The sequence below is a fragment of the Antedon mediterranea genome, chromosome 5, assembly GCF_964355755.1.
Source record: "Antedon mediterranea chromosome 5, ecAntMedi1.1, whole genome shotgun sequence".
NCBI classification, from domain to species: domain Eukaryota; kingdom Metazoa; phylum Echinodermata; class Crinoidea; order Comatulida; family Antedonidae; genus Antedon; species Antedon mediterranea.
The window spans coordinates 2499975-2522203 of NC_092674.1; the positions used below are offsets into that span (position 1 = coordinate 2499975).

Consider the following 22229-nt stretch of genomic DNA (forward strand, 5'->3'; position numbering starts at 1 on the left):
ACGCGATGAGTTGTCGCACGATTTGATGTATGTTCAATGTAACATACTATTTTTAAGTTTTGTATTTTTATTTTAACCGATTTATGTTTGATTTACGCGAATTTTATACCAAATTCATTTTTTATTTTAATTTTTTTTAAGAGAGAGAAGAGAGAGAGTGAAAGTGATAAGGTTACACTTCAGAGTCAATGGTTTTGGCTAACTCAATTTTGCTTATATGTATAATAATGTTTTTTTCTTTTATATCTATATATAAATTTACGTAAGGGCAAAATTCGGTAAATCGCGCGTTATCTCTAGAATGTTTACTCGATGGTATATAAAGTTGGTTAGAATCTCGGTACTGATTTTAACCACCAGATGTAACCCTGTTTACTAATTAAATTGAGTTAGATAATTAGTTATTGACAATTAAAACAAATTTAGGTTCAACGATTTGCCCCAAATAGGGGTGTTTTTCGATCGTGGTATACACTGTCTAATGGATGTCCGTCTTGAAAAATACCCGAAGACAATAATACGAGGATGCTTCGCATTTTCCTATCTCCTCCTACGATAATTGTTTTTAATGGCTGAAAACCGGTTGAACAGCTCGAGTACAGCATCATAATGTTGAAGACAGGCCTATTTTCTTTAAAAAATACTATTTTGATAGATTTAATATACGTTTATATAAATGTATTGATTTGCGATGAATGGAACATTCCAATCTCTGTTCCACAAGTGTCTATTCCCTCAGGCGTCGTAAAGGCAAGTACTGTATACAGTACTCATAACAGAAATTCGATCCATTTTTTTCCCAATCTGTACTGCAGAGGTTGGATATAATTTTTTTTTAAACGGATAATGAGCTAGCGTTTTCAGTCGCCGTATATTATGTACAAATCTTTATTATTGCATTTAAACCACCCACATCATCACCCTTCCCTCACTGCCATGAGTAGCGTTGTAAAGCCAGTAGAGGATAAGCCTATACGGTGCATCATATGCCCTAAACGCAGAACAACTTTGGTGGGTAGGGTAGGAACCAACTTAATTATGAATTGGCTCTAAGAAACAATTGAAAACCATTAGGCCTACTAATTAAGTTGAGTTAGATAATTTAATATTATTGACGATTAAATCGAACTTATGATTTTCCCCGAATAGAGGTGGTTTTCACAAATTGTTTAACATTATATATAAACATACGTCGTAGTGTATCGTTACATGTACTGTACTATTTCAATCGACTACGACGATGATAGTTTCAACAAAGGATTACATCGCAATGTTTTACTGTGTTTAGTGGTATATTATTTGTAAAACATGAAAACAATTAATATTTCGTTACAAAATAAAGAATATATTTAAAAATTGTTCCTCTTTGCACCCATCCTCTTCCCCATCCCTCAACCATAATGTTACATACAAAACACAAAATAAGTTAGTTTAAATCTGACTTTTAAAACAATTGGTCTCATTGTGTGACAAGTTTCTCTTTCGGAAGTAATTCCCAGGGTGCTAATTTTAGTTGAGTACATAAATCACAGTGTCTATTTATTCGTTCCTGTAAACGACATGTATTATTGTCCTGCATTATTGTACATTTGAAGTCGCCAGTTTTTTTAACGCTGAAATCATTATGTATTCGAGAACCATCTGTGGGCACGACCTAGATGGTACGCGAGCGAAGCGAGCGTACCATCTAGTAACTTTAAATTTTGCATGCCACTATTATAACCATTTTTAGTCGCGTGGAAGCGACTCTATAGTTCACTATGTCGGTCGGTCGGTCTGTCTGTCTGTCTGTCTGTCTGTCGGTCTGTCTGTCGGTCTGTCTGTCGGTCTGTCTGTCTGTCTGTCTGTCGGTCCGGTATCACTATGCGTTTTATCGCTTTCTGACCTTATATCTTGATATCAGTTTAATCTAGCTAGGTCAATTTTTCACAGTATATTCCTTATGGCCAGGAATCAATGTGGTTATGTTTTCACGGTGCGCAATAAAAAATTACGCGGTCTACGCACGATTTAACGAAATCACGTTTGTAATCATATCTTCACAACCATGAATCACAATAAAATAAAATTTGGTACTCATAAATTTCAGGGCATAAAATATCATCATATGGCAATACAATTACGTGCGTAGCGCATGTAACGCATGCGTACGCGCGCTTAACATTTTCAAAATTTATTTTCGATGAAATAAGAGTACATTTCAGGCAATTTTAAGCGTTTACAAAATTGCCATGAGTGCGCATATTTTTGCGCGCGCACTGCGCGTTAAATGTTATTGCGCACTCTTTTTGCCCGATTTCTGTTTTCTTGACTTACTTTTCAACTCGAAATTACGTTATACGAGCACGTCGAAAGTGACAGGCTACGCACGTGTAAATTAAAAAAAATAAATGTTTTTAAACATTTCAACATTTTTAAACATGTTCAGTAATTTCGGTCAGTATAGTTCACTATGTCGGTCGGTCGGTCTCTCTGTCTGTCTGTCTGTCTGTCTGTCTGTCTGTCGGTCTGTCTGTCGGTCTGTCGGTCTGTCTGTCGGTCCGGTATCACTATGCATTGTAGCACGCGACTTAATGGCTGTTGGCCTTGTTATATTTTAAATAGATTTATTAAAAAAAAGGGAAACAGAGGGATGTAATATAATGATATACTTTTATAATTAAGAAATCGACCTTTGTATCAGAATTCAAATAAGTTCACAAACCTGGCCCAGAAAGTCCAGAGGAGAAATTGTCCAGATGTTTCAAAAGTACATTTAATTAAATCCCAAAAGTAAACAGTTTATTTGACCTCTCTAACTGTTCCCATCGTAAAACAATTAGATATTGACAGTTTTAAGCAAAGATTCGACAGGGCCAATTCATCATTGTAACCTCCCCAGATAAGATCAATCACTCCCACTTAAACACCCCTGGATCAACTTAGGACCAATCGTTACCCTCACAGATGACGTTGTGACATATGCAAATGAACCGAAGCCAATACCCCCAAGTTTCAGAAGAGCGCAGACACACCTTACAGCCACTGCACGGAGCACACACCTTACAGCCACCGCACGGAGCACACACCTTACAGCCACCTCACGGAACACATACCTCACAGCCACTTCTCCAGAAGCAGACCTACACACTTCACACCTCACCGACAGCATCACTGATTCTCCGTTCCTTATCTATACTTATAGTTGTATATTGTACTGAAGTATTATACTGAATAAACAATATGTGTTACGACGGTTAAGCGAGTAAGAGTCTTCATTAGTACCTCAACACAACACTATATCACAATAGGAAGAATCAATTTGCATAATTGATTTATTACAACATTTGTGTCCAGTTAAGAGCCATTTCACATTTGTTGAGAATAGGGAGGTTTCGTACGACGTATCCGTTTTCGTTATCGTATTCGTAAGATTGCGAAACCTCTCTAATAACCGTTCCACATAACTAACTTTACTATAGGCCTACTATAATGCAGGGTAATTTCATTTCAACCGATTTTATACTGTTTTCACGCTAAAAAATATCACGAGTGGGTCGCGCTTAAATCAAATGTCTGGAAAAACTACGTAACATTAATTATAAATTGTTATATTCCTGTACAGGGTATTAAATTTTAAACAAATTTGACTTTTCCCGAAAAAAATAGGATAATTATCAGCGAAGTTGTGATCAATATAGTGTGAAAAATGAGTGTTTTTATCGATTTTTGGTGAGCTTTAGAACGTTTTCAGCACACAATAAGTTTGTAATGGTAGAGTGACTAGAGCAGAGTTCACTGTTGCTTTTAAGATAAAATAAATAATGTTACTTTTCTTTGAGAGAAGTATCAAAGCCCTGTTTATCTGCAACGAGAGTAAAGTACTGTTGCGCTGTGAAATATTATGTGTCGACCTTTACGTGCTGACCTGAAAACAAACTTTTCATAAAGAATTTTCCGCCTTGATGGAGGAACCCAAAGCATTTACACCCAGTATGACAACAACAACAGGGTGGGTAGTACTGCATTGGGTGAACTAAAACAGGAAAAAGTCTAAAGAATTCGACGACCCTGAGTGTTTTCAAGATGGCCGCAAAATTGATAAAGAGTTAAAATTTCTAACTTGGTCTATTGACATGTTTCTGCTGCCAGTACTCTAATGAAATATTTTAGCCAGAAATGCTATTTCTTGCACTTTTTTTTTATATCTGAGTTGGCTATGGTGATAGAGTTGGGCTCTACTGAGAATATACCCAGGACAAGTGAAATCTGCAATCGATAAGTTAAACATACAAAAAGCAGGACACCCAGAAGATCTACCGATCAGATTAATTAAGGAATTCTCATTTGAACTCTCTTATCCATTAGCGGACATTTTTAATTCTTCTTTAAATGAAGGTAATTTTCCTGAACAATGGAAAAAGGCTACTATAATACCAGTTCCTAAGGTTCCAGATGCTAATAATTGTAATGACCTTCGGCCTATATCCCTAACACCCATTTTTTCTCGGATATTTGAAAGCTTTTTAGCGGAGTGGGTAACTAATGATATAAAAGATTCTTTAGATAGTAAGCAATTTGGTTGTCGTAGAGGCTCGTCAACTTCACACTACCTCGTAGACTTGATAAATTCTGTTGTATCTGACCTGGAGGGGGGTAGCAAATATTTAAACTTATGTGCTGTAGACTTTACGAAGGCTTTCGATCGTGTGGATCATAATGTTGTCATAAATAAATTAATATCCATAGGAGTGAGGCCGTCCATTCTTCCTACCGTTTGTAGTTTCCTCTTAAATCGCACATGCAATACCAAAGTTAAGGGAGCCACCTCTTCAAATTCTAATATTACTTGTGGGGTGCCCCAGGGCACGAAGTTGGGTCCCCTTCTCTTTTTGGTATTAGTCAATGATGTTGCTGAGGGAACTGACAGGCGGTGGAAATATGTGGACGACCTCACTCTTAGTGAAGTAGTTAGAAGTAGTGATAGCCAATTGTTGCAGGACACTTTAAATCAACTTGATGATTGGTGTTTGATAAATAGAGTCCTCCCCAAGCCATCCAAGTGCAATGTGATGCGTATTTCCTTTCTAAAGTCCGACTGTCCTCCTCCCAGTTTCAATCTAAATGGCCATGATCTTAAATGTGTAAATCACATTAAACTGCTTGGTGTCACCTTGCAGGATAACCTTAAATGGGAGATGCATATTCATGATATCGTTGCTAAAGCATGTCGACGTTTGTACACTTTGATTATACTTAAGAAAGCCAAGGCGCCTTCTAAAGATTTACTACAAGTATATACTTGCTATATACGTCCTTTAGTTGAATATGCATGCCCTGTGTGGCACAGTTCAATTACGAAAGACCAAACTAAGTCAATAGAAAGAGTTCAAAAAAGAGCTCTACGAATCATTTATGGCATGAACTATGTATCCTACGAGTCTGCTCTTAAATTGTCAGACCTTCCATCGCTAGTTAACAGAAGAGTCCAACTCTTACTGAAATTTGGTAAAGGAATAATAAAGTCCGATACATTTAGAAGCATTCTTCCACCTGTTCGTGACATTAGCAGAACCCTGAGGTCTGCGAGTAAGCCTCTACTCAAAATCCCGTTTGGTCGTACAGAAAGATTTAGATCTTCACCAGTCCCTTTTTTAGTCCGACTCATTAATGATGAATATTGAATAGGCTGGCACTATTTTAACTTACAGGTGGACCAATTTTAATGTGGTAAATTATTATTATTTTTTTTTTTAAACTAGTTTTACCTTTTATACATAATGTATTTATATATTTTTATCAAATTTTGTAAAATACTACTTTTCAGCCTTTTGGCTGCCGTTGTATTTTGATGTCTTTTTATGAATAAATATACCTAAAAAATACATATTATTAATTTATACATATTTGCTTTAATAAAACATTTTTTTTAAACAATTTACCATGATATGCTATATATTGATAACGACTGACCGTAGATATTTTCATTTCATTTTATTTTTCCACATAAAATAAATAAAAGATCAAGATAAAAACAAACCTGGTCTTTGTTTATGTATGGAATCTCAAATAAGCCAGAAGGGCTTTAAGGCTGAGATTCCAAAAGACATTGTGCATGGTAACGTAAAATTGCTTTCTTAAAAAAAAAGAAAAGAAGACCAAACAGATTTAGATGAATATCAATATAGATAGGAAAAATTAAGATATAAATTCCATGGAGCAAACTTATTATATCTAATGAATATTATATATTATAAATCCAAAGGCAAATTACTGAAAAAATGACAATGCTGTGAGTATCAGTGGCTGGATCTCAATGGAGATAAAAAATAAAAGCGAAAAGCTAAACCAAAACGAGAAGTAAAACAGCCAGAAAAGTTAGCAGAGCTTTCGGGCAACACTAGCCCTTCATCAGTGCATATATTTTTTTACACAAAGTAAGGTTGGTGATAATAAAGTTAAATTATCCCATAAAATAATTTTTCCTGCTATATATATTTTACAGATATACAAGTTTTTGGCACACATTTTTCAGAATATACATTTATTTTCGTATAATGAGATTTTGTCACAATTGTGAAGTAAATTATATTGACCTTTACTTTTAAACATCGTAGCTAACCTATTAATCTCCTCCACACATAATTGTCAAATCAATTCCCGTTCACAAGTAAATACAAAGTAGGCTAAAATTGTTGAATTTACAAAAATGCAGTAAAACGAATTATATCTCTATAAGTGCAATTATTATACTTTGTTATTTCTTTTGTCTTGTTTGATTTATGTTAGATAATTATTTATGTATTATGAATTGTAATTATCCAATTTAATATACTGATTTCAATAAAGATTATTTAAAGGTAAAAAATCGACAATACTGAAATTGAAAATGGTGAATTTAGGCCTTTAGATTGATACCAACTAAAAACAAGCACTCAGAGTGAAACAAAGGCCACCTAGTATTTATTCTCTTATAATTAATAAATTAAATAATTTGTACCGATATCAAATATTTTTGGCCCCATGAACTTAGCGTGCAGTGAATTCTTATACTGTAGTGCTATGCATGTAAGTTGAGTTAGTTGACGCATTCTCCATGAATAGTTGACGTTGGTTTGTGGATGTTGACGCAGTAGCGTCGCTGTTTCCTTCGATAGATACATGAGGCTTTTTTCGTTTTTCGTCGGCTGTTGGAACACGTGGTTAATCAACAGCTTCATACTTGGGGAGCAGAAATGTCTGAATTAAGCAGTAAGTTAATCTTGTACATGTGTGTCTGTATGCTATAATAATATTTCTGAGGACTGCAAGTCTATTTATTTGAGTGAATGTTGCTCAATGCAGCTCGTTTGATGTAAATTACAGCCCCAGCAGTGTGCCTAGCTAGGACCAGGTGGCTATTCGGCCGGCTATTCATTGTGTCGTGAGTGAGACTGACTGAGGCTGGCTTGGTGGAGGTCTAGCCTAACTAAGGCTAAGTAGGCCTATATAAACTCAGTCAGCGAATCCTAGCTAGTTAGGCATATACTCTAGATGGTGGACTAGCAAGGCCCTAGCTAGTAAGGAGGCCAATAGCTAGACCACGACATCAGAAACAGTCTGTTTATTTTATTAATTAATAATATTAATACACCAAACTACTGTAATTTATAGAGGTTTTTATTTAATTCCTTGAAATGCTAATTACTATTCACGAAATATTTTGTTTTTTACAGGTTCAGCAAAGAAGAAAAAAAAAGAGAAAAAGACTATAGCTGTAAGTTCTGGTTGGGTGTCTAGAAAACTCAGATCTAGAAAACTCAGATATATCTGAGTTTTCTAGATCTAGAAAACTCATCTGACTTCTGGAACTAGAAAACTCAGATATTGATTGATATTGATATCAGAGTTTGTTCAGATTCTAGATGAGTTTCATAGCAACACTGCATTTCTTTATTCCACAAACCATACTTATTAACACTTTGACTGCCAGAGGTTTTTCCAGTTAGAAACTGCCACCGCCAGCGTTTTTAGCCCAATTCGATGTTTTTATTAAAGCTGATTGAAACCATGTATGTGATCTGATTTATATGTAATTTAGACTAAAATAATCATAAAGATTTTAGCTTTACAGTGGTACCAAGAACGATTTTTAAATCGCAATATGTAAATCGTAATAGTAAAATGAATGTAACCCACTTTTTTGAATTTTTCGTAGTTTCGTGCAAGAAAGTCGAGATATTCGTAATTTTGTGCAAGACATCACAATATGAAAATATCGCCCGGTGAGATCAACAAACAACGAAAAAGTTACTTACACGGCACCGATAGGCCTATAAAAACAAGTTATCACTATCGAAAAATGTATTACATTTATAAATCATAAATCTTACATCAATGTTTCGCCAAAATCCACATAGTAAAGACACCAGGCCTAGTTAACCAGGCCTAAAGTTGGTCCGGAACCGTTTTACAACTAGGGCTAGGCTAGCCTAGTACTACTAGCCTAGGCCTAGGAGATAGTAAACTGATGATAATAACCATACCATTTCAAAACAAGTTTGTTGCGTGAAACTCTGTCACTTTCAGTAAAACACCAAAACAATTAGGGTATACATACAATAATAAAATTAAAGACTTCATATTGAAAATGACTCCATTATTTTTTATTCAGATAACAAACAAACATGTCAATCCACAAAAACCTTTGTGATGCTTCGGCGGCATAGCTAGCGCGCGACCGATACACAATGCGCCAAGCCATCGCGCTACTGTGATGCGCGGTGTTTGTTATTTCGACAGGTACCATTTTGACAGTCGTTCGTAACCAGATTAGTTACTTTCAAATTGTAAAATATTGACGGTCCAGACCGAATATAGTGTTCATATTTATAGTATATACCAATAATTAACCTATCTACCGGATTTCGTAAAAAAACGCGAAAAACGAAGATCTTTGTTTTTGGCAGTCAAGCGTTGTGTTTCCAAAAACGAAGATCTTCGTGTTTGGCAGTCAAAGTGTTAAGCTCTGTCTACACCATTAAATATGTGACAAAAAATGGGATGTGCCCATATATGGTATATATGATGTCATATCACTACCATATTTAAGCATATCACTACCATATTTGGGCACATCACACATTTTTTGTCAAACTAGTTAGATAATGCAGACAGAGCTTTACAGAATTCCTTCAAATTATTTATATAGATACAAGTTTAATTAATTTCACATGGGCACATCACATTTGTTTTGGCTCTGAGCACTCTTCAGCTGGTACTGTACAAAGTGTCTCGATACTCTGGTTTTCCAGATGTTTTTGAAACTAAACCGTCAAATAAAATTCTGGTGGCTATTGCATCCTTTTTTTATATATAATTACCATTGGTTTTATACTTTTATACAAATTTTAATATTGAGAATATGTAAATATCTTTGTAATTCAGTTAAGGCTGCGATGATGATATTGAAATAAATGAAATTGAAATTGAAAAACAGTACTGAAAAACGAAACAGTATATAAATAATTTATAATTAATGTTATTTTTGTTTACAGGATTCTCAACTACAGGATGACTTTTTCATACCACCAAGTTCAGAAATCTCTAAACTGTCAACATCACAATGGCCGCTATTGTTAAAAAACTATCAAGCATTGAATGTCCGTACTGGACGCTACACTCCCCTGGCTTGCGGGTCATCGCCACTGAAGCGTGAAATTAGAGACTATGTTGGGTGAGGTGTTTTGCTTTTAAATTGTTTACAACAGGGAAAAATTTCATTTAAAGATTTTGTTTAGCAATATTGCTAATCAAACTGATTTTTAAGTCGAGAAACATAGTTTTGTATTGTATTTTTTGCTACACAATTTTCAAAATGTGTAGCAATAAGGTCTTTTTGTATAGCTTTTTGCTATGCTACACTGGCGCAAAATGTTCCTTGTACAGTATATGTCATGCATGAGGTCCTCCTAAATACCCTATCAATTTATAACCAAGCCTATTATAAAGTGTAAATTATACAAAATAGGATATGTTTAGATTGCATTTTCATTAAAAAAATCATAATTTTGAGTCAGAAATGCGTGTATAGAGTCAACTAATGTTTGCGTCAACATATGACAGAAAATTAAAAGTTGACGTGATTATTAAAACATTAATTTTCAACATTTTTTACAACAAAATCCAGGCCTCGAATTTGGGGATTTTAGGGGCAAGGCCATTTGGCCTCCGGTTTTCATTGATTTTAGGGGCACCAAGGCCAAATGGGAGGGCACCAAGGCCATTTGTTTTAAATCAAAGGGGCACCAAGGCCAAAATCAAAAAATATTTTAATAACTAGGCCAAAATTTAAAAATAGCTTGTTTCCGGTGGAATTTTTTTCAAAAAAAAAGAAAAAATTCTACCCGCAAAATGTTTTGGAGATTTCCCCCTATTCATCAGATCGCGGAGTAGTAGTAGGACTGTCTACAATACATCTTTTTGTATTTCATATAAATACTACGTGTATTTACGATCCATATAAATAATAAATAGGTACGATGTTCAGCGTTTATAGTTTACCGTCCTGTGTTGAATGTTTCGTTTAGTTTCAAATAATGCGATAAAAAGGCATGTGACGCCAACCAAGTAAGGCCCGGAACAGGTATAAAAACCCTTATAACAGCAAGCTACTCAGCCTTACTTAGCTAGCAGCCGACGGAGAAAACATGATACAAAAACAATTTGTTTGTAGGCCTTACCTACAACTATTCATACACAGAGTGTTAACCACGGTAAAAATCAAGCCAATGACATTATGTAGTAGAATATAAATTATAGTTATTTTCCGAGTTTCGATTTCTGAAGCTTTTTTGTTAGTACTGTATAACCCATATGTATAAGAATTCAAAACACGGACGGACACCGACCCCTTTCTCTCTCTCTGTTTAGCCTTCGGCACGTGTATTCTGGACTATACCATTTCCTTGAATTCGGTAAAAACGCGTTTGGTAATTTAGTGTACGACGTTGTTAAACAAGATTTTTCGATGATCTGTCTGCTGGATTGAGGTGGGTGCGATAAAATATAAATATGATATACTTCCAACGATCTTCGGGTTGAGGTGCAGGTTTAACTTTGGTGCTAAAGGTAAACACCCCTAATTTTACACGTATAATGGACTACACCATGCAGGAACGCACATGGTATTTTCTTCTCAGAGGGTGCGTGTACGTCAAAAGGAATTGTTTTTCCAACGATCCGATCCTTCGCGCGTACTCTCACACACGACGTTGTGAGTAGTGTGTGAAATTTCTTATCAGAGGGTGCGTGTGCGTCAAATAGAATTGTTTTCCCAATGCATTGAATTGCGTGTGTTCGACCGGATCGGCGGCGGGAGAGGATAGGCTAGGCTAGCTAGGAGTGCATGTAATTTTTTTTATCGAAGGCGGCTAGCTCGATTATTGTGCGACTTTAATACTTTCAGTAACCTCCGATCGAGGAACGTTTTTAGCTTGATTATTAAAAGTTTACACCCCTGTATTTTAATGTACTATCTATACCATGATTTACCACGCACGGCGGCCGGGATGATATTGTTTTGGTTACCCTATTGCAATGTTCGATGTTTTGTTTACTGTTTGTGTGTATTAATAAATGCGTTTAGGGAAATCCCCTTGCAACGAAGACAGGCGATTGTTTTGCGTCTCGTCCGAGTCGTGTAAACAAATCTTCTTGACATTATTTTCTATCTAATTCAGTGGTTTTTATTGTGGTAAAACTCGGAAAGGGCACTCGCGACCAACGCAAAAAAAAGGGCAGGCCAGTAGTGGCCGTGGGTGCTATTTATTTTCGAGGGCATTGAGGCCAACTGGGAGGGCACCGACGGCACTGGCCGCGGTGGCCGCGGTAAAATTCGAGGCCTGAAAATCGCTCTAAAAATTTTAATTTTATTGATGAAATGCATTTAACTTTATACTTGTGGGGCTTGGTTATAAATTGATAGGGCTTGGTATGTAGGATGACCCTTATGCAGGGGTTGCATTAAGGTTTTAAGTAGGAGGAGAAAAAAAAAAGTAACAGGAGAATTTTGAAGTCATAAATGAATAACTTTATTGGCTGGGGGCCAGGGGGCCGCCTGGAAGCTCTGGCTTTCTAGAGCTACATAGGTCATTTAAACTAGTTTACAGACACATAAATATATGCTTTGAAATACATATATTTATTTTTATTGAATTTATGCATATTAAATATTTGAGGAAAAAAAACCTGCATATTTGTGTTTAAAAAAAAATACTAATTACAAAAAAATAGCTTAACAATAACAACATATAAACGCACGAAACTGTTTTGGCCCGACGTATTTAGCAATTATTTTACTCCCATTTGTTATGTACTTTATTAATTTAAAATGCGTGGTTCCTTATTTTATGACGTTAGGAAGTTAAATAATAATATTATATATTATTATTAATAATAATATAGGGCCTAGGCTAGGTCTATTATTAGGGAGTCGGTGAGGCAGTATTTTGCTTTCCACGATTCAACTACGATACGTTACTATGCGCGCGATTTCTTTGACGTGCTATTTTTCTTCACTAGGCCTAGTAAACAATTTTTTTTATCAATTATTCTGAGAATAAATATACTATGAAAAAATGACTTTGGTGTCTAATTATTAATCTAAAAGATCTTAAAAGTTTGATTTCTAATGCATCATATTAACTATATGATACAGTTAACGACACGAACCACACAAGCCTGTACGACAATTTTCAACGCAAAACGGCTACATGCGGTCCAAGAGGGGACTTCCCCCACTATACCTTCAGCGTGGTTGAGCCTCTCACAAATTAAAATTTGTTTTCCTACGCCAAGATAATATAGTTCTACATGTTATGTTCATTTAAATCTATAAAAAAAGTGCTAAAAATGTTTTATTTTCTTGAAATATTAGGTAGTTTATAATTCGAGTTGTTTATAGATAAATCGTATATCATTAAAAAATATCTAATTTTTACATGTTTAAAAGAATTTTCGTGAAATTCTGAGAGGCTCAACCACAGAAAATTAATATCAGTACATCATATGATGTCATTTTAAGCGAATCGTGTTGGTGTATTCGCCGTTGACGGGTAGGTCGTCACGGTTGAAGGATTCTAACAATGCCCCGGAAATGCATGCTACACACACATTGCGAAAAGTTTCAAATGAAAATTCCATAGATAGGTCAGGGAGTTTTAGGTCCCTTTCGTGTACAGATTACATGGTAAAATAATTGATTAAATATTTAATTTCAATCCTATTTTAATCCATCATCATCGTGTCGTCGCGAGAACGTAATAAATACAACAAACACGTACGTATTGTTCTTGATTAATAAAAGTACTCGCGCCGGGAGCTAGCCTAGGCTAGGCCGTGTTGGCCTAAGTAGACAGAAAGTAGCCGGCGAAAATGTCAAAGTAGACGGTCGAATGCGCCGGTTGCCGGCTACTAACGAAACCCCTGCTTATGCATGTAAAATGACATTGGGTTTATCCCGAATGAGTATATGAAATGGAAGCATAAATGTGTAACTCACTCATTCTCCATTCATTCGTAATAATTAAAAATTTGTTTTCAATATAATTGAATTTATACGATGATTTTCTAAAATAGGAGTGGTTTTATCAATCTCGACAAGCCAGCCAATCCGTCCTCGCACGAAGTCGTTTCTTGGATAAAGAAAATCTTGCGTGTTGACAAAACGGGCCACAGTGGCACACTTGATCCAAAGGTGACTGGGTGTCTGATTGTGTGCATTGAAAGAGCAACTCGCCTCGTGAAGTCACAGCAAAGTGCAGGTTTGTAGTCCGCAGTAATTCACTATGATGACATTTTATTGACGGTTAGTTCCAAAAACATCTGGAAAACCAGAGGATCCAGACACTTTGTACCAGCTGAAGAGTGTTTAGAGTCGAACAAAATGTGATGTGCCCATATATGGACATCATGATGTTACCACTATATTTGGGCATCAGCCGTTATCAATCGACTGCCGGATGAAGGCCTCGGCATGCAGTCTCCAATGCCATCTGTTATTTGTCTCGCTGTACCATTATTTGCGCATATCACTACCGTATTTGGGCACATCAAACTCTTTTTGTCAAACCAGTTTGATAGTGTGGACAGAGTTCACTGAACTAATGATGACTGTTCTTTGCAGTATACTGCATTGCATATGTACCGCTTTCTACCATACAGAATGTATGCAAGTCACAATTTATATGATTTTTCTGTTTATAATGTAGGTAAAGAGTATGTGGCTGTTATCCGTCTACACAGCGCCATTGAAGATAAGACCGTCCTCAGCAGGGTGAGACCGTCTAGTCAATTTCTCATATAATTAATTATTAACAAGGTCGTAATCTATACACAACCAAATATAGTTGATCAGCATTGCAGAATTCATTGTGCGACTACACACAAAGTTGGGACTGAGCTAATTATTTTTTTTTTTTATTATTCGCGGTACTAGACGTACCATTTATTTTGTTTCAACAGAATTTATATATACAGTATTTCTTTTACAAGAATTTTTCTATAAGTTTAATCTAAATCATAATGAACAGCATAATCTTCATTTTTAGTATGGTACGGCAAAATTGTAAAAAATGGGATCCAGGTTGACCTTGCATTGACTCCAACAGGCTATAGCTAAAGACTACCTATGTGATAGTTCTACTGTAGTTAGTTGTACAGTATATAACACCTATGTTTTTGCTCTCTGTAGGCAATTGAAACTTTGCAAGGTGCGTTATTTCAAAGACCACCTCTGATATCCGCTGTCAAACGACAGTTGCGTGTCCGAACTGTTTATGATAGCAAACTGATTGAGTATGATGCAGACAGACACCTTGGTACGTTTTGTCTTATTTGTTTTACCATTTACCATAAATATGTGAATAATACTTGCGTATTGTTTTCTTGAAAGATTTACTAGACATCCGATATATTCTGAGTGAAGATTATTTTATAATAGTGGAGCTGTAGCTAGGTGGTTAATATGCTTGCCTTCCAATCTCAAGGTCCGGAGTACAATCCTGACCTAGTGCCAGGGTTTTAACAACTCCCCTCCCTAAGCCTCAAATGAGACTTGTTTATAAGCAGATAAATTATAAAATAGTGTATCCATCCTGTAATTAGTCCCTCGCTGTTAGATGTGTATGGAAAAAAAATGTTCATATGATTCTTTTTTTTTCAAGAGAATAAACTCAAGTATACTATATTATTATAATAAATACTAATTTGAATATAATTAAACATGTTAAAACAGGTATATTCTGGATGAGCTGTGAGGCAGGTACGTATGTGAGAACACTTTGTGTGCATCTTGGCTTGTTATTGGGTGTAGGAGCGCAGATGGCAGAACTTAGAAGAGTTCGTTCTGGTATTCAGTCAGAAAAGGTAACAAATTTAAAACTATGCGAGATAGTTTTCTGAATTCATTGAAAGTATTTGAAGTCGAGAGTGAGTGAGTGGCCGAGCGGTTAAGACAGTGGAACCGTAATTACATAGCCATAACATTGGCAAGAGTTCGAGGCTCACTCGCTCCATGGTAGAACGAGTCTTCTCGGATAAGGACTATAAACCGTAGGTCCAGTGTATACATCTAGCTCATGTGCACTTTAAAGAACCTAGTACATCTTTCGAAATGAGTAGAGGGTTACCCCGGTGTACTAGTACATCACAGCCACTGATCATAACTGGGCCCTCTGGGAGACCAGTCTTTGACTGAAGAGGTCGCCCTGTATAAATAAAATATTCAGATCTGTGGTAACTAAAGAATGGACCAGAATTCAATTATCAAATTTAACTGTTATCAATGATAAATTTCAGTATTACTTAACAATTTGTTGTGAAGAGATTACGGAACAGCTTTACAAGTAGTGTATAGTTTAAATACTGAAAATGTTAGGCGATCTTGTTAAAGGTCAATTTCCTATAGCCTGCCACGATTAAATGTTCAATATAATACATTGAAACGATTATTTACGTTATAAAGGGTTGTAAATGGAAAAAAAATCTAGATCGTGAACCATACCTTTTTGCTGTACGAGCGTACGTCAATACTACAGTACACGTGCGCATCAATGTACTTTGCTGATGCCGATTCTTAATAATTTTGCCTGGAAAGTTTAATGTTCACCTCAAAACTGGTTTTGATCAGGATCTTGTGATGTGGGTTTAGTTTTAACATAGGTGTATAAAATGAAATACATGAGACGTATCATTTTTACCAACCTTGATTTACCTTTAGGTGGTGGGCATTACAATAACAAATACCAATTGTGTTGCTAATCATTGTATTGTATCTAACATGAATCAAAATGATTGTTCTATTATGGATGGATTATAGAATTAAATATGGATTTTAGAATTAAATATGGATTTTTCTTTGAAATCTGTAGGAAGGATTAGTGACAATGCATGATGTGTTAGATGCCCAGTGGGTTCATGATAACCACAAAGACGAAGAATACTTACGAAGAGTAATTAAACCTCTAGAGGGCCTCCTCACATCGCATAAAAGAATTGTTATCAAGGACAGTGCTGTAAGTATATTAAATTTTTTTTTTCTAAAAAAACAACTCCAATTTTTATTGTCTATTTCGTGCCTAGCTTACATGGATAAACCAACAATAGTCCATGCTCTCAGAGAGAAATAGTTATTAATTATCATATTTTGTGTAGGTTAATGCTATCTGCTATGGGGCAAAGGTCATGTTACCTGGTGTTCTTCGATTCGAGGATGGAATAGAGATTAATTCTGAGATCGTGATTATGACCACAAAAGGTGAAGCAGTGGCACTTGGGATAGCTCTCATGACGTCAGCGGTCATGGCTACGTGTGATCATGGTCTGGCTGCTAAACTGAAAAGAGTAATCATGGAACGAGATACGTACCCACGCAAGTGGGGCTTGGGACCAAAGGTTAGTACCGATCAGAGGCATACCTACCATGTCTGCTGCTTCCTCATCCAGTTTTGTACTTGTTACCAAGAATTAGAACACCAAAATTAAAGGCCAAAAAAAAGTTTCCTTAACACATGTTCCTCGTTTGGCACGTCCTGCTAAGTTTGTTTTTATAGTGCCCTCTCTTGTTTGGATATACTTCTATAAGTTCTCCCGATATTTCATTTTCATACATAAATTCTCTATTTGTATGTTTTTTAAACCATTAGGCCAGCATGAAAAAGACAATGATCAAACAAGAAAAGTTTGATAAAAACGGTAAAGCAAAAGCACAGACTGCAAGTCAAGAGGCAGCAGAAGACGTTGAGGAAACGCCAAAAAAGAAACGTAAACGAACAGAGTCTAGTAGCAGTGAGGCAAGCGTCAAAGAAGAAAAATTAAAGAAAAAGAAAAAAGATAAGAAAAAGAAAAAGAAGGATGCAGATGATTCTATAGCAGAAGAAAGAACGGATGAAAATATAGAAGCAGTAAATATGACAACTATTGCACTATAATATGCAACTATTGCACTATAATATACAACCATTGCACTATAATATACAAATATTGTACTATAATACAACCATTGTATTATAATATACAAATAATGAATGTTTATGAGTGTAATGGTACAAATAATGGCACGAGGTGAATGATGAAAGGTTATATCAACGAGGCAAAGCCGAGTTGATATAACCTTTCATCATTCACCAAGTGCCATTATTTGTACCATTACACGAATACAAAACATTCATTATTTGTTTTATATAAGGCCAAATAAAAAAACATACTTGTTAAGCGTCACCGCCCGCTCCTGATTATCCAGCCGCCTCTCTTTTTATTTTTATTTTTTTTTTACCGATATACAACGGAAAGTTCAGCGGCCCGGCCCAGCTCCAGAGTAGGGCTCGAAATTCACGCTAGCAAACTAGCATTTTGCTAGTAGATTCTTCATAATTGCTATTTGAAAATTTCAAAACTAGCAAATGTTTGTTAGGCTAGTGTAATTTTTGAAAAATACGTACTTTTTAGCTTAGACAACGCTAGCCGCCGATCGCTCTATGTCGACAACGGCAATTTGGTGAAAACAATTGTTTCATTTACACGCCGCCGATTTACGTCAAGGAAACGCGAATAGCACCGTGAATCATGTAATGTGGTAAACAGCAAGCTTTTTCCCCAACACATTAAATCATGTGCATTTAGTACGTCGCTGAGAATTACATCATCAGTCACGTGATTACAGAATACGCGATTATCAATTTAGGGATTTAACGAAATAAATATTTTGCCTACACAGTGGTCGAAGCGCGTTTTTTTTATAGGTTCGTAAATAGGAAACACCCCATACATAATGGACTCTGCCAATTTTGTTTACGATGATCTCGAGATCGGCACACCACGAGGTCCTGTTGGGCGATGGGTTTCCTTATGCCTGGTTTACCTGTGGAATAATTGCATACACTTTTTGCATCACAACTTTAAATACTGATTTACACAGCAATTGGCAAAGGATTCATCAAAGAAGAATGAATACTTTGAACAAAAATTCACTTAAGAAATGCCGTAAGCTGTTTTCAAACTATAAATCAGCCCACTATTTAGTATTATTGAGACCAAATCATGCTTCTCGCGATAGGGAATTTCCTGGATAGATGAGTCGAGCGAGAGACGGCGGATGGCCGATGAGTGAGGTGGGGGTAGCAGCTTGGACGGATTAGTTAGCCTAGGGCCTACAATTTCGCTTGGTGGCAATTAAATTTAATGTTTTAATTACGTCTGGATATAAACAATACAAAACTCAATTTTGTCATAAGCAATAATATTTCATATATAGTCAATTTTGTTCTGTTTCGCATTTTAAAAGTTTGACGTTTCGTCCTAAAAAAAGTGGGCCAAAACGTCCACCGCGCAAAAATATACCTCTATAAAAAGTAAAAAAAAAAAAAAAAAACCGTCCCCCCGCCCCTGAAAATTTATGAGGGTGTGACGCTTAACAAGTATATTTTTTTATTTGGCCTAACATCTAAATAAATTCTAGTTATTTGAATCAAATAAAAGGTAGCCCTAGCTAGCCAAAGCTTACTACATTTCATTCACACACATTGATTAAAAACAGTAACATTTGGTTTTTAATAATGTTATATTAAATGTTATATTTATATGGATTTCGTAAACACACCTACTTTTGTCTTAATTATGTCAACAAACGACCAAACAATCCTAGGCCTAGCAAGGCTAAAACGCCTAGGCTAGGCCTAGCCTAATACTAGCATGGCCTAGGCTAGACCTAGTAGCCTAGTACTAGCTTGGCTGAAAGGCAAAACTTCGACAGACAATTGGAACTTATCTAAGCTAATTATGGTTTTTCCAACAATTCCACGTCTTGTAGGGATGTCCCCATTAATTAATCAAAATCCTAAAAACGATCTAAAGCTAATTTAAATGCCTTTTTGAATGAAATTAGTACATAATGTCCAAATCGTACACAAATATCTGCTGCTGTTGCATATCTCGCGGTGGTGTTTACAAATGAAACTGAGACCAGACGACAGGTGGCGCTGTTGTATTTCACAGTACATAACCATATTATCATAGGATAATTTGTGTACTAGATTTTTTTTCATCCGCGAGACGTTTTTTTTTTCGTACACAAAAATGTTTCAAAAAGTACTATTAAACGATCGTTTAATAGTGCGTACTATTGCACGCCATGTGACCCACAATCGTCCAATCAAATGACAGGAATTTATTTAGGTGTTATATAATATACAACTATTGCACTATAATATACAAATAATGAATGTTTATGAGTGCAATGGTACAAATAATGGCACGAGGTGAATGATGAAAGGTTATATCAACGAGGCAAAGCCGAGTTGATATAACCTTTCATCATTCACCAAGTGCCATTATTTGTACCATTACACGAATACAAAACATTCATTATTTGTTTTATATAACATCTAAATAAATTCTAGTTATGTTTCAAAAAGTACTATTTAACGATCGTTGAATAGTGCGTACTATTGCATGCCATGTGACCCACATTCGTCCAATCAAATGACAGGAATTTATATAGGTGTTATATAATATACAACTATTGCCCTATAATATACAACTATTGCACTATAATATACAACTATTGCCCTATAATATACAACTATTGCACTATAATATACAACTATTGCACTATAAATATACAACTATTGCACTATAAATATACAACTATTGCACTATAAATATACAACTATTGCACTATAAATATACAACTATTGCACTATAAATATACAACTATTGCACTATAAATATACAACTATTGCACTATAAATATACAACTATTGTATAGTATTATATCCAATAAGTTATGAACTTGTTTTCTTGTTTTAATTTTCTAGGAAGAACCTAGTACAGAGGTGAAGAAGAAAAAGAAAAAAAAGAAGAAAGAAAAAACTGATGATGATGAAGATGAAGCGTAGTTAAAAATGTTCACACTATCTTAATACAGCCTGGATAACAGTTGTCTCTCAAATAAAATTGTTAGAAAAAAATATTTTTAAATGACGAAGGGACTTCATAAAAAATGGATATAATGCCTGGGAATAGTTCACACCATTTAAAAAATATAACATGTTACTGAAAATTTCACTCATCAATTGTCAAAATATGTTTTAAATGTGTAATATTCATCAGTACACATTTTGACATATACAGTATCATATTTTCTTGACTTTAACAAAATAATTCCAAAGTTGATATGGATTGTACTTGTGTGTTTTGTATAAATGTATGGATAGCTTACGACACAATGTGTGTGTGTACACAAAAGGAATAATCATTGGTGTGTTATTCTAAAAGAAAGTATAATAATGAGAGAGACCAAAAAAAGTTGATAAAATATAACGACCTGTATAAATGATATGTATATCACAGTACCACCTCAAGAATCGGTGGATTGTTAGTACGTCTATTTTAACTAATATGCTTAATTTTAAAGAAATTTTCCGTCAATTCATACAGAAGTTATGTATAGTATTTTAATGTCCATTTAAGCAATCTGTAATGGAGACAACTTTTAAGAATTGTGAAACTATCATTTATGGAAGTTATTCCCGTTTTAAAGTTGGGATCAGTTGAGGTGCTACAAATATTCCATATGTTCCAGTTGGGATAAGCTTATGCTAATTACTTACTTGTTTCCGGAGCTCAGCATTGCTGGGTCCGGAGTGGGAGTATCTGAGTTGTTTGTGATCATGTATTGTGATTATTGTGATCATGTACTACGGTAGAGTTAATATCAGTTTGCTTTATTTGGCAACAATTTGTTTGTAAATACAGTAGTTAAGATTATCATTTTTAGTTTTAAACTCTAAAAAGTTAAATGATATTTTAGTTTAATTATAAGATTTTAAAATAAATTTAACTTTCAAACCACATCTTTCATTTATATTTAATTAATTGTTGATTTAGTGATGTAGGCATCCAGCTAATTATGTTGTACAGAAAGTGGCATATTTGGAGGGTATCCCTGAGTTTATTGTATGTTGAGAGTGCGCCCTCTATATAACATTGAATCGCGCTTGCTACTTTTTCACTGGTGGTGGTTGTTCCTAAGCTCTGTCTACACTATCAAACTTTATGGGACAAAAATGTGATGTGCCCATATATATAAACATGATGTCATATCACTACTATATTTGGGGATATCATTACCATATTAATTATTATAAAGCGCATCACACTTTTTTGTCAAACTAGTTTGATAGTGTAGACAGAGCTTTAGAATTAATCAAATGGAGGAAAATAAGAAAGAAAACTAACAAAAAATAAAGATACACTATAGGCCTAGATTAAATATATTTTTTTGCCCTATATACACCAATGTTCAACAAAATACACAGATATCATGTCAAAACGGAACTTGCAAGGTAGTTAGATAGAAGGAACCTCCATTATATTGGATAATACAAGGAATCTGTATCTGTAAATAATACATTATTAACCTGCAGTGGTACAAAAATATAAATCTACAAAAATACGCAGAATACTTTCTAGCTGTAAATGATGTAGAGAGTTCACTTTTGGTAAAATAGGAGTTTTCTGAAGATCGTCTCGTAGCATGTTTTCCAGGCACGTAGTACACGCGTCTTCTCCGATACGCGTTGACAACGCACTTCCGCTACGCATTGACAACGCACTTCCGATACGCGTTCACAACGCACTTCCGATACGCGTTTACATGTATAGGCCTACAGCAGTGCGTACGAATATATAAATGACGGACAATATTTTTACGA

General features: G+C 35.3%; 1 protein-coding gene across 1 annotated transcript; it reads left to right on the top strand.

Annotated features, from left to right (window-relative positions):
- The first annotated feature begins 7146 nt into the window (after positions 1 to 7146).
- On the top strand, positions 7147 to 21565 carry LOC140049623 (H/ACA ribonucleoprotein complex subunit DKC1-like). The gene is made up of 11 exons (XM_072094561.1): positions 7147 to 7230; positions 7695 to 7735; positions 9516 to 9694; positions 13597 to 13781; positions 14229 to 14293; positions 14711 to 14837; positions 15254 to 15384; positions 16389 to 16532; positions 16672 to 16911; positions 17163 to 17420; positions 20331 to 21565. The coding sequence occupies exons 1-11, from the start codon at positions 7215 to 7217 to the stop codon at positions 20409 to 20411; spliced, it is 1467 nt and encodes a 488-aa protein (XP_071950662.1). The 5' UTR covers positions 7147 to 7214; the 3' UTR covers positions 20412 to 21565.
- The last annotated feature ends 664 nt before the right edge of the window (positions 21566 to 22229 follow it).